This window comes from Trifolium pratense, linkage group LG3, assembly GCF_020283565.1.
Source record: "Trifolium pratense cultivar HEN17-A07 linkage group LG3, ARS_RC_1.1, whole genome shotgun sequence".
Lineage (NCBI taxonomy): Eukaryota > Viridiplantae > Streptophyta > Magnoliopsida > Fabales > Fabaceae > Trifolium > Trifolium pratense.
The window spans coordinates 37,881,133-37,894,064 of record NC_060061.1 but is presented as its reverse complement, the minus strand read 5'-3'; the positions used below and the strand labels follow the sequence as shown (position 1 = coordinate 37,894,064).

General features: G+C 32.9%; 2 protein-coding genes across 2 annotated transcripts; both read right to left on the bottom strand.

The window, feature by feature from the left end:
- Positions 1–2,723: 2,723 nt before the first annotated feature.
- LOC123913597 (mitogen-activated protein kinase kinase kinase 5-like) lies at positions 2,724–8,775 on the bottom strand. The gene is made up of 12 exons (XM_045964386.1): positions 8,286–8,775; positions 7,225–7,361; positions 6,196–6,733; positions 6,016–6,103; positions 5,206–5,268; positions 4,948–5,111; positions 4,613–4,688; positions 4,354–4,413; positions 4,140–4,265; positions 3,501–3,752; positions 3,286–3,392; positions 2,724–3,195 (listed from the first exon to the last, which is right to left on the bottom strand). The coding sequence occupies exons 1-12, from the start codon at positions 8,591–8,593 to the stop codon at positions 3,009–3,011; spliced, it is 2,106 nt and encodes a 701-aa protein (XP_045820342.1). The 5' UTR covers positions 8,594–8,775; the 3' UTR covers positions 2,724–3,008.
- A 1,857-nt stretch (positions 8,776–10,632) lies between these two features.
- LOC123916378 (serpin-ZX-like) lies at positions 10,633–12,493 on the bottom strand. Its single transcript, XM_045967828.1, has 2 exons — positions 12,010–12,493; positions 10,633–11,620 (listed from the first exon to the last, which is right to left on the bottom strand). Exons 1-2 carry the CDS (start codon positions 12,400–12,402, stop codon positions 10,835–10,837), a joined length of 1,179 nt encoding a protein of 392 aa, XP_045823784.1. The 5' UTR covers positions 12,403–12,493; the 3' UTR covers positions 10,633–10,834.
- Positions 12,494–12,932: the final 439 nt, after the last annotated feature.

Here is a 12,932-nt window from a genome sequence, read left to right as displayed (position 1 = left end):
ACAGTAGGGGTGTGCAAAAAATTTGGCTATCCTTAACCAAATTACTAACCAATCCATATCCAATTTTAGTTTGCAAAATCCATTTAAAAAAAAATCACACCACTCCAATAAAAAATCACCAATTATAAACCATAACCACATTTTGTAATTTGAAATATTTTTTTTCCACCCCAACAATTATACCTCTACCCCTACAAATTAATTTGTTTTCCAATTTTACCCTTTACTTTTTTGTTTAGAATAATTTTACTCTATTATTTAAGTTTAAAAGAAATTTGACTTATAGTGACAGACAAAACTATCACTAAACGTATAAAATCCGTAAATATATGTCATTTTCCCCTCTACCGGAACACTTTTTCACAGTAATCCGGTTCATTATTGTTTACCGGAACACCTTCTTTAAAATTTTTGGTATAATTATTTAAATTCAAGAAATTTGACTTATAGTGACAGACAAACTGTCACTAAAAATGAAAAATATGGAGATAACTCACCGGAACACTTTGGCAATGTTTTCCGGTAATACCATTAACACACCAGAACACTTTGCAAATGTTTTCCGGTAATGTACTCAACCATGGCTAAACTGCATAATTTTTTAAACTTAAAATCCAAAACAGTCAAGGTAAAGAGTGGAGAACTAAGAAATTTTTGAATTAAATAGTTTCTTTGCATATTATTAATTTGATTTTCACCGATTCATGAATTGAAATCACCGATTCATGAATAGAATAGCATCATGTGCAGTACCAACAAATTAAGGGACAAATTTTGCAGAATAATCAACATAACCAATTAATCCACCACTATAAACTAGTCGCGCCTTTGTGAATATTCGCCGCCTTTACAAAGTCGTGTGACCGTCGTAGTTGTGTTTTCTTCGCCGCATCTGCTAATAAATTCCTCTCTTCAACACTTGCACATTGAATCAAACTCTACAAAAATCCACAAAATCAAAATCAAAATAGAGTTCAAATTGAAACTAAAACTAAAATTGAAATTCTGAAACTGAATTTTGATTTTACTACCTTAGCGAGTCAGTAGAATCGGTGGTTAATTCATGTGTGTTACCGTTGTGATCGAAATTGTCCTCGTCGGAGCTATTAGCATTAAAGCAGTTACAGTGGTTACGACCGCATCTAAGAGGCCGTTGAAGCTCTAGTGTTAACCGGAACACTTTAATAAAAACCAGAACAGTTTTTTCCAGTAAAAACGAGAACATTCCAATTTTTTTTCATACCCGAACACTTTTGAAAAAGTGTTCCGGTAAACATTCATAGTTTTTAGCTATCTGAGTGTTCCGGTAACTTTAACATACTGAAAAAGATAAAAACTTATCGGAACAGTTTTTTGGGAGTCTGAACAGTCTACCGAAACAGTTATAAAACGATAAAATTAAAAATATTAAAATATACTAAAATTTGATAAGGGTAGAATGAGTATTTTAAAAAGAATAATGCTAACAACACACTCTTTAACAAACACACTCTCTTTTATTGGTTGAAATTCACATGGGTCTCATAAAAAAATATGGACCCATATAACTTTTATGGGGCCCATATAAATTTTAACCAATAAAAGAGAGTGTGTTAGAGTGTGTTTGTTATTGGAGTGTGTTGCTAGCACTCCTCTTTTAAAAAATATGTTGGGGTAGATGAAAGATTGTTGGGGTAGGAAAAAAAAATTCAAATTCTTGTAATTTAGTTTGGAATTAGTTTGAAAATTTAGGCCCAATAGTTAATTCAGGCCCAATCTTCAATTTTTAAAAATTCTTAATTATATAATAAATTAATTAATTAAAAGAGGTGGTGGAGGACCGGTGGTCAACACGGTGGTCAACGCCGGACCACCAGTGGCCGGCGCGGCGGCGCTCCGACCGGGACGGCGGCGGACGGCGGTTTTCCGGCGGACCTCCGACGACTTTCACGGTGACCGGTTGTGGTGCTCCAGCGGCCGGCCACCACCAACCACCCATACTATTTTATTATTATTTTATTTTAAAAATCAGATTTTTAATAATTATTTTAAAAATAATTAAAAAACCAGTTTTTAATGTTTTTAGTTTTTAAAAATAATTAAAAAATTCAGTTTTTTTTTAAATAATTAAAAAAATCAGTTTTTAATGTTTTTAGTTTTTCAAAAATTTAGTATTTTAATTTTTTCCTATTTATTAGTTTTTTTTTGTATTTAAAAATCAGATTTTTTAATTTTAAAAATTACTCTTTTTAAATAATAAAAAATATTTTTAAAACAATATAAAAAACAAGTTTTCGGCTGAGTAAAAAATAATTTGGGTTTAAAAAAAATATTTTGTGGGTTCATTATAAATCAATTCAATCATAAAATTAATGAAAAATTATGTTTTTAAAATAATTAATAAATCTATTTTTTTTAATCAACTAATAAAAAAAATTAGTTTAAGTAAAAAACCTATTTAAAATTGGATCATGTGAATAACTTAAATTTTATTATAAACCGGTTATAAATTGGTTCGATCCGGTTAATAACCAAATCCAAATTAGTTTTAAAAAATAACCGGTTTGTTATTGAAATAATTTTGGTTTAGAACCAAAACCATCAATTAGGTGTGGTGTGGTTTCCAAACCATGCACACCCCTGGATGATAGAGTGCAAATTGCAATTAATTTTACAAAACATAAAAGGACAGAGTGCAAATTGCATGCAGAGTAGTGAACTAGCTAACGTTGTTTTGCCATCCATGGTTGTGTCTAAAAAATATATAATAATAAATTAAATTTTACATGTGAATAATAATATCTCTCGTGGAGTAGGTTCAACTAACCTAGCCTTCTCATGTACATACATAACAATAACTGCAAATTAACGCGATTCGCCTCTTGCATTTATTTTCATGAATTTCTAGTTTCTACACAATCCTATAATGGTAAGTGCCATATCCAGTAAGACTGCTGATGAAATCTCAAAAGAAATTCATGCAGAAGTCCCTGTCTCACTGTAAGTTAAATCTCAGCTGATGACATGCTTCATAGCTGCTTCACAATTCTCATAATCGTGAAGGGTATGTTGGAGGGTTTGGAAACGGTCATGCAATTGCGGTTATTAGGATTAAAGGGAGATTGAGGACTGTTAACTTCAGTCAGCGAGCAAGGAGATACAGGAGAAGATCTAATGTGATTAGATTCCTCGGTATCAGCTTTTTTGGAAGTGTCACTGTCAAACAAAATAACGAAGAGAATTATGTCAGTCCTGTACCACATATCAGTATGTGAATTACTAACAGCAAAGGTACCAAAATGTTACCCGATTAAATTTTGAATTTTGCAAAAAATTCGTGCACGAAAGGAAGCTGGCCCTACACCACGGCTATGTTTTGAACTGTGTCCTGGACTGTGTTTACGCGGTTCATCCTACAAAAGAAACCATTAGTCAACATCTCATCGGCTATAATCATTGATTTATTCATAATATTTGTCATTAGTCCACGATCAATGGGTTTAAATATAACTAGCACTTACTTTGGGTCCAGTGTCTTCTTTATGAAATCCTTGTGAATGAACTATGGTGTCTTCTTTATGACAGACTTGTGAATGAACTATAATATCTTGATCATGCAAATTTTGCACAAAGGCATGTGTCAGAAGCACCGCTGCAGATGGTCGTTCTGCAGGATTCCTTCGAAAACACTGCTCAAGGAAATCCTGTCCTTCTGGGGATAAAGTTTTGGGTATGTCCGGGGATCTGTGCAGTACCTTGAACATGGCTTGATGCTAATAGACAGGATGTAAACAAGATGTTAAATTATCAAGTAAAAAAAATTCATTTAACGGATGCCAGGAATTCAAATGCCTTCTTAGACACGTGAAAGATTAATCAAATTAAAATGTATATTTTAACATTAAAATAAAAGGGAAAACCAGAAAACACTTCAATCCATGCATAATTAAAATGATGTATAACACAGCAAGTAGTTCTTTTTCCATGATGGAAACACGTGCCAAAACAAGGGAAAAGGATAATTGCCACAGAGAAGATGTTGCATGTCTGCCCCACGCTGCTGCCAAAGGTGGAGGTGCTATTGATATTAAATTAAACTAACGAACTAATATGTGCAATCCTTGACTAAAATAAGTTAACAAGCATAGTAAGGTGCTCACCCCTGGAAACTCGCTCCAAGGGGGTTTTCCTGTCAGCATTTCAATGATGGTGCATCCTAAGCTCCATATATCGACAGCCATTGCGACGTTGGGATTGGTTTCGTTCTTCATGGCAGCCATCATGAGCTTCAATCAACAAATTAAAGTTAAAATGGAAAGTTTCATTACTCAATACACATCTAAAAGTCTGTAGGCAATAGGAGTAACAAAATACCTCAGGAGCCATCCAGTATGGACTTCCTTTCAGCGAAAGTTCATATGATTTCTCTGTCAGCTAAAAAAGAAGTACAATGTTCAAATAATAAGTTCACCAGAAAAGTCAATAAAACTAAGCAAAAAGATTCTGGATTCAATGATAATCAAATTATTACAGTTATAGCAACAAATTAACACTTGTACGTTGAAGGACTAGAAGACAATTTATGTACATACATAATTAAAATGTAAATAGAAAAACAGAATTTGAAACTCACAATTTTTGACACCCCAAAATCTGCAAGCTTGACTATGCCTGATGCATCAACCAGCAAGTTTGCACCTTTAATGTCCCTATAGAAACATATACAAAATGGCAATCAGACTTTTATTACCGAAAAATCAGACCAAATAAATGTTCTTTTACCAGAGGAGGAACAAATTTCACATGATCTTTTCATTTATTTAAGAGTTATGATTCAAATGTTTAAGGGTAAAGAATTAACGAGAAAGTAAGTTCCTTTTTGTAAATATGGGAATGTTATGATGGATAAGGGATAAAATAAAATGAGGTATATCAGATTATCAGCTCAATTCAGCACATAGTTGTTACCTGTGGATAGTCTTGGTGCTATGTAAGTACGCCAATCCAGAGAGAATATGCCGCGTAAAATTGCGAACCACAGATTCTGTCATAGCCCCACAATGCTCATGCATAAACTTAGTTAGTGATCCAGGATGGACATATTCCATATATATGCACAATTGATCACCAACCTGAAAACAAAGATGATTCACAAATTCAATCTTATTTACAATCATAATGATTGCTGCATAAGCATACTTGGTGGAAAAGCCAATAACAACTTACTATTTCACTGCCATAATATTGAACAATGTTGGGGTGGTGTAGTTGACCAAGAATTCTGATTTCCTGAAAGTAGGGATAATACAGAATAACATACTAAATGTCACTCAATTGGCAAATGTGTACAAACTACTATATAGGCTACGCTACATAAGAAAATTTATCATTGCAGGGACAAAATTCTACGAAAAAATGAATGGTAAGTCCAAGATCTTCAGAACTGTAGAACAGTGTAATGCACAACAATTTGTCTTCAATATTATTAGGTAGTGAAAAATCTTACCACTAAGGATATTGCTTGTGTGAACTGTACTAAGTACCAACAGTGTTAATGTGTTATTGATTAAAAAAGTCGTTTCTATGTGGTTAAATTTTTTTAAGCATTAGTAATAAAGTTTTTATTGTAACCCCTCTATGAGTGTGTTTTCTACTTAATTAATTTGCTTTTTCCTTTTTTGGTGAAATGACAACATCGAATTGGGAAACACAACAGACCGACAGGGATGAACCTATGACAGGGGTGGATGATGGAAATAAATAAAAGTATGATGAAAAGACTATAACTACTACGATTAAAATAACATTCCCTTCACATTGGAAAATGGTAGTTAACCTGAAGTGGGAACTTGGCTAAATCCATAATACATTTCAGGGAAAGATTCACGGCAAATCAAACAGACGTATAGAATTAACTGTGATGTATATATATATATATTTAGTATCAGCAGCATACTATTTAATGTTTTCTCTAGTAGAGGTATTCTTGTTTTTGAACAAAGTAAAATCAGAGTATTTGGAAGTTGGAAGAAGTACCTGGTCTAGCTGCTTCATGCAGTCAGCAGATTTAGGATCATCAGGAAACAGATCGACCTCTTTCAGTGCACATGAGGCTCCAGTCTCTCTGTTAGAAAAACAGGACTGCACGTGAGTAAATGCAGAAAGGAAAAACTTAAAAGTAGATTAGACTTAATGAACAGAAAAATTTCTGCATACAGGTTTGTTGCCTGATAAACACTTCCAAATGATCCTCGTCCAATAAGTTTTCCTTTCTGCCATTGACCCTTCATTGAATGAAAAATTTCTGTTGAGTGACTTAACGTGACATTTGATTGATGCTGTGCAGGTGATTGTTGTCGCGGCGGTGAAGCTCTCGGTGGAAGGGGCAATGGATGTGCATCAACATGGTTATATTCAGGAGACACTCTGGAATAATGTTTAGAGTGGTGAGAAGGAGCTCCCCCTTGAATAGTGTGACGGTGAATAGGACTGTGGTTCCCCAAGCTACGACGAGGAGACAAGTCTGGACTACGAGCAGTTTTAGCAGGCAATCTCAAAATGTCATTAAAATCTTGAGGAAAATTGATGGAAGGATCAAATAAATCTACATTGCTTAATCTGCGTGGACTAGTAACAGGACTGGAGAATATGCTTGTTGGGGCACTCTTGGTAGCAAATTGCAATTTTGTGTTGGAAATACCTTCGCAGTCATTATCATGTGAGTGTTTTCCAGTATCTTTACAAGAACTATGGCCTGTATTAATTAACAACAACACGAGAAAGATAAAGCATTATTCTTAGAACTCAAATTTGGCAACAACTTAGATGGTTAACACTTAACACAGTTCAAATATGTGGTTCATTATGTCCAGCAGATAGTTAATGAATATAACAAGGTGCCAAAACTAAAACCGCATTGAACACAAATAACCACGATTTTGAACTTCATCATCAACAACTACTTTCAGGTGTTCAAATATAAATTTATATCCATTAACCATCCAAACTGTGTTCAAATCTACATGATATTCATCAACCACCGCAATTTGGTTTTAAAGTTACGCTTCAAAATCGTGTTTAATGAAGTTCAAAACTGTGGTTAATTATTTGAGTATATGGTTAGCGAGTTGTGACACCGGTTATATTCATTAACCATCTATATGTCAATTGTGTTAATTAACCAACCATCTAAATAGTTGTTGAATTCACAAGATTCTGTAACAAAATTGGAGAAAAAGAACTCACTTGACACCAAACCTCTAGCAGGTGGAATATTCACTCTCAAATCAGAATTTGCATTTCCATTCACCATGTCAAAAGAGGATTTACTCAAATTGCTAGAAGACCTTAAGCTTCTCACAGCATCATGATCCACCGTCTTTCTGATAATTTTGAGAGTAAAAAATAAAATCAATACAACAAAACTACATTCCATACAACACAACTAACTCATAGTTCATCTACTATTTATGCTGAAATACAAGCAATTAAATCTAAAGTATAACAAATAGGATTTAATTAGTATATACTAAAACACTATAAGTCTGTAAAACATTTTTAATAGTGCATCCAATTAAATCACACCATGTGTCCCCGTGAGCTTAGCTCAGTTGGTAGGGACATCAGTATTTTATATGCAGGAGTCGGGGTTCGAACCCCAGACACTCCACTTATCCATTTTTAAAGGTGAAATTTCAAGCCGCTAGGCTACCTGACAAAAAAAAAATCACACGTAGATATTTTTGAAACTAACCTATAAAAGTGACACTATGGTGTTTTTATTTATTTATGTTGGTTTTTACCACCGGTATTCGGCCCACTGGACCGTTTAATCTGGTTCGAAGATCAGTTCTGGCATAAAGTGGTTCCAGCCCCCTCCCGACCGCAGTTGCGGGAATCGAACCGTGGTCCTCCCTACCAAGTCGAACATCAATCACCACTGGACCAACTAACGATTGGTCACTATGGTGTATTTTTTTTTGTGTGATTTAATTTGACACAGGTGTAAACAAGTTTTACACCGTCAATGATATAAATTAATCTCTAATAAATAACCGTCAAAAAAAAAAAAAAAAAAAAAACTAGTATACGAAAATTGAGATAATCAAATCTATCAACTCAAACAAAAACCTCTTCTATTTATCTAAGTTTCAAACTAACATGTATCAAGTCAAAATTTCACACCTATGTTTACCAGTCTGATAAGAAAATAAAATAAAATAAAATAAAATAAAATAATCCTAATTAATTAGAGCTATGTTTGGAATAACTAAATTAAATTGATGAAGTGGAAATAATTAAATAACCTGGAAAAGGGTAAAGCAGCAGCATGATGATGTCGAGTCAACGGCGACTCAGGAAGAGGAAGAGGTTGAGGAACAGCAGAAGAAGACCAATGATCAGAACTAGTTCGTAAAGGAGAAGACGGTAACGAAAAAGAAACAGCTTCGTTAGAATGAAAAGATTCACAATCTTGATTATTATTATTATTATTATCACTAGGATAACATAATCTCCTCTGTCTTGTAAGTCTACGTTGCTTAATCGATTGTCCCTTACCACTACCTTGATCCGAACAAGAAGAAAAAGATTTCTTAGTTGCAGTTGGAGTCATTGGTGTTTGTTTTTGTTGAAGTCTTCATTCATGTGACGTGTGTGAGAGAGAGAGAGAGAGAGAAAAGAGTAGTGTTGTAGCTAATAGCTATGCCATGGAAATTGGAAAAAGGAAGAAATAGCCACGAAGGAAACAATAACACAAATTTTCTAAATTCAAACTCTAGTTTTATTCATGTGTGTTGAATAAAGAATAAAATAATAGTTTTTTTTTTTTGTTTTTGAGTTTACGTGGTCAAATGTTATGACTCTGACTTTTTTTCGTTTAAATTATGCTTTTGTAAGGAAATTTGTAATGCTAAAATTGACTTGGGTTTCGGGTCTATTTTTTAACTCTGGCCTAATTCGGATCTCGATATTAGTTGACCGGGGGATAGTCATGGACTCATGGGAGTAGTTTTGGTAAATACTAGTACATTGGTTTAGTTCTGTCTATATCGATGAAATATAATTAATGGAATCGAGTAGAATGGAATATAGTAAAGTGAAATTGAATAAAGTGAAATAAAAAAAATATTGAAATTGCATGTCTTTTGAATCAACATAAAAATGCATCAATTGATTCAATTCAAATAGACAGAAGGAATCATCACAAGATTCATATAAATAACAATATCATAGCTTTTGTTAGACCATCTTTAACGCACATCAACTATCACCAAGTTTCTTATATACAACGTTGGCTATAAAGAATTGTGCATTGGACTAAGCATGACATGACAAGTGATGAACTAAAACTTCAAACATATAATAATAATATTTTATATAATTATGAAAATGAACATGAACTAGCTATACAAATAGAGTTTAATTGATATGCATTGACGGTGTAAAATAGTTTTACACGATCGTTCAATAAATAACCATCACTCTGCCATGTCATGTTAAGAAAGTGAAGTGAAGTGGGGTGATGTGACAGAAAACATAGTTGATATTGATTGACAGTGTAAAATTATTTTACACCGTTAGTGCATATTAATTAAATCCATACAAATATGTGGGGTCAACTTTTGGGGCTTGCATGCCTAGGATTATGTGTGTAATTTCATAGTTTTTTTTTTTGAATTTTGCCTTCTTCATGTACCAAAAAAAAGTGGAATGTAGTAAAATTATTTGGCAGAATAGACAATTGATATTAAATGACGGTGTAAAATTATTTGTTCTACTTTGTTCAAATCTATAATCTATTTTGTTTATATTTTTAAGCTTATCATTTTTTTTGGTATTTATCTTATATTCTTTCTATATATTTTTTTTTCATTTTTTTATAGTAAAATTATAATATTGAAGGATATAAAACTTGTAATATGGTTAAAAGTAATAAGAAATAAGGATTTTTTATTCCTTATAGCGTCATAGTACTCCTTGTACTGTGTTTGTCCTTAATAAAATTTATTTGTCTTTCAAACAAAAAAAAACTTTGATGGTAATCGATTTTAATATATTAGTAATAAGTTTGACAATAATTTGTATAATTAAGATAATTTTAATGAGTCAATTGATATCAAGTATCAAAATTTTAGTTTGACACCAAATCCCAACCGTCAATTTTTTTTTTAGTGAAATGCTAAATATCACTTAAATTTCAAAATTCGTCAAATATTTCATTGAAGTTTGCAAATAGATAAATACCCCCTCTAAAATTATAAAACGTTAATCAAATTATTCCCGCACCATTTGAATTAACCAAAAAAGTTTGAAGAACCAATAATGAAATCATGTTTCCTCTTTTGCCGATCTCAAATTCTCAACTACACAGCCACACTACCCACTTCCTCATTCATTCCAGCAAAGTTATCCAACTCCATTAAATTTAAAGGGTTTTCTGTGTTATCCATTAAAATTATTTTCTGAAATTCAATACGGCTGGTATGAAATAATGTTTCTTTTCACCGATCTCAATTTTAAAAACTCAATTCTCACATCTAAAATACCAATCGAAGCAAACCCAATCAAATATAAATTTATGGACATGGTTTTTTTTTTTTTTTTGACAAGAAGTTATGGATATGATTAAAATGCAAGGGACAATGAAAACTAAGTGGAAATATTTTTCAAACAAACTTCGTGATTGAAGAACCATATCTATCCATAACAATAAACAAAAAGTGATCAAATTAGCAACAAAGACAAGTCAAACATAGGCATGTAAAAGATGAACACTCTGCTACTCCATAATTTTGGTGGAAATTGATAACTTGTAGATAAAATTTAATGATAGTCCAATATAAGTCATTTAAAACTACTTATCTATAGGATTGAGCACTTGCCCAATAAAGAGTATTGTTTTAGAAAAATCTTCCCTTATGAGAAACAAAAAAGGATGATCAGCAACAAAGTCTATCTGAGGCGGAGTGAAACCACCCCAAGAAGACCCAGCCATTGTACCAACTGTTGTTGCGGCAGCTTCAGTGCCTTCTTCTTTTACTTCAATGAAAGACTTGTGAAATATTTTAGAAACATAAAGGTCTTTATCCATAGGAGAGTCCACCATTTTTGTTACACTTCCAGGGTAGAAAGGTAGATCCACTCCTAGTTCCTTCAACACATTTGAAGTTTCAAGCTCAAATGATATTTTAAATTTGGGAATCCTGAAGTCACCTACTTCCACTTTTTTATTAGGAAGCTTGCTTTTTAGGAACTTAGATTCAGAAGCCAACTTCTTAATCAAAAGTGGGAGACCATCGTTTGTATCAGGAAGGAAAAAATACATAGAAAATCGACGTTTATCTTTGTCTTGTTTATAAGGAAGGCCAAGAACTTTGAAACCATCGAAAACACTAATAAACTGATCTTTCGTGCTAGTTATGAAGGGAACCTTAACTGAGTTGTCATCGTGAATATGAAAATCATATTCTTTCGTTTCCAAAGCATCAAACTTCTCATCCCATGTTCCTTTGAAGTACAATGCATTTGCAAAGATGAGTTTGGTTGTGCTATCTACTGCTCCACGTGGAACCATAGTTTCAATAAGACCATTTGTCTTCTTTTTCCCCCACAAATTTAGTTCTTCAATCACTTCACCAGCCTTAAAATCAATATAAAATCAATAGGGCAAAAATATCAATTTCATGAGGATTTAAATAGAAGAATTGAACTCTTTGCTAGTCTAAATATCATACATATTCACATATTCTGTTCCTATAAAACAGTTGGATGCAAATGCATATCAAATATACCATCTACTTTGGCAAGACATCAATTATAGTACATAGAATTTGTCACAAACATTTTAGTTTGTATGCTAAAGTATTGAGTTAGTTACTTTCTTCAGTACCAACCACTATAAAGTTTGTAGTTGGCTTTCTATTAAAATTTTGCAGAACCAAAAAGTTCTGTACTGTAGCAAGATATTACAAATTAGCTACAAAATCTTGAAGTTAAGAAATAATAAGTAAATAGAAAGAAAATCCATACCTTGGTTTTGAAATCAACGGAAGCCAAATCAGCCTTATAATCTGTAGTGACAGATTTTTTGAATGAAGGTTGAAGAGAAAGAGATTGTTCCACCCACACACCATTAACGAAAGAAAGGCGAGGCCCGCCAAAGCAAGAAGCATCCGAGAGTGTAGAAGAAATAAGTTGAGAAGAGAAGGAATTGAGTTGATCAGTTGAGTTGGCTTGGAGGAATGAGAGAAGCTGTTGTTGTGTTGGTCCCTCGGATCCGACAGCGATGATGCTGAGTACGGTGAAGAGTGAGAGTGGTGAGAATACAATGTTGTTGTTCTGAAATTCTGGCTTTGTAAACAAATGTTGTGTGATGTTGAGGGAAACATCAGTTTGGTAACTGAGTGGTTGATAAAAATCCATTCTTCTTTTTCTTTCTTTCTCTATTACTTTGTTGTTGTTCTTCTTCTTTGGATCATGAATGAATGAACCCTTAAATCTTTGTTACCTTTGTTGTTCTTTCTTCACACGAAACGCGGTTTTACGGCTTTTATTTTAGACTAAAAAAGATTGACAGAGAGAGATATCAATTTTTTTTATAATATTTCTCTCAGAATTAAATTACTTTCCATTTATGTGTTAATGGTAGGTAATTAATAATAACGTGTGCAGGAAGTAAAGAGAGAACACACCATCATACAATATCGAAGTAAATTATGCACAAAATCTCAAGAGATTAATCATAAAAACATCAATAGAAAAATCTCTTCAAAAAAAAATAAATTAAACTCTCTTCATTCTTTCTTCAATCGGATGGAAGTAGGACTAACAATTAGTCGAGCGAACTCGAACAATGTTTAAGATACAATTCGATAATCGATTTTTTGGACTTGCTTTTTGAATTAAATGAGCTGAATTTGAGCTAAAAAAACAGTTTGTTAATTAAATGAATT

Coding starts and splice junctions, on each gene's coding strand:
- LOC123916378 (XM_045967828.1), bottom strand. CDS start 12,402: ATGGATTTTTATCAACCACTCAGTTACCAAACTGATGTTTCCCTCAAC. Junction 11,621..12,009: donor CCGTTGATTTCAAAACCAAG/GTATGGATTTTC, acceptor ATTGATTTTAAG/GCTGGTGAAGTGATTGAAGA.
- LOC123913597 (XM_045964386.1), bottom strand. CDS start 8,593: ATGACTCCAACTGCAACTAAGAAATCTTTTTCTTCTTGTTCGGATCAA. Junction 5,269..6,015: donor GCATGAAGCAGCTAGACCAG/GTACTTCTTCCA, acceptor CCCTACTTTCAG/GAAATCAGAATTCTTGGTCA. Junction 4,689..4,947: donor AGCACCAAGACTATCCACAG/GTAACAACTATG, acceptor ATGTTTCTATAG/GGACATTAAAGGTGCAAACT.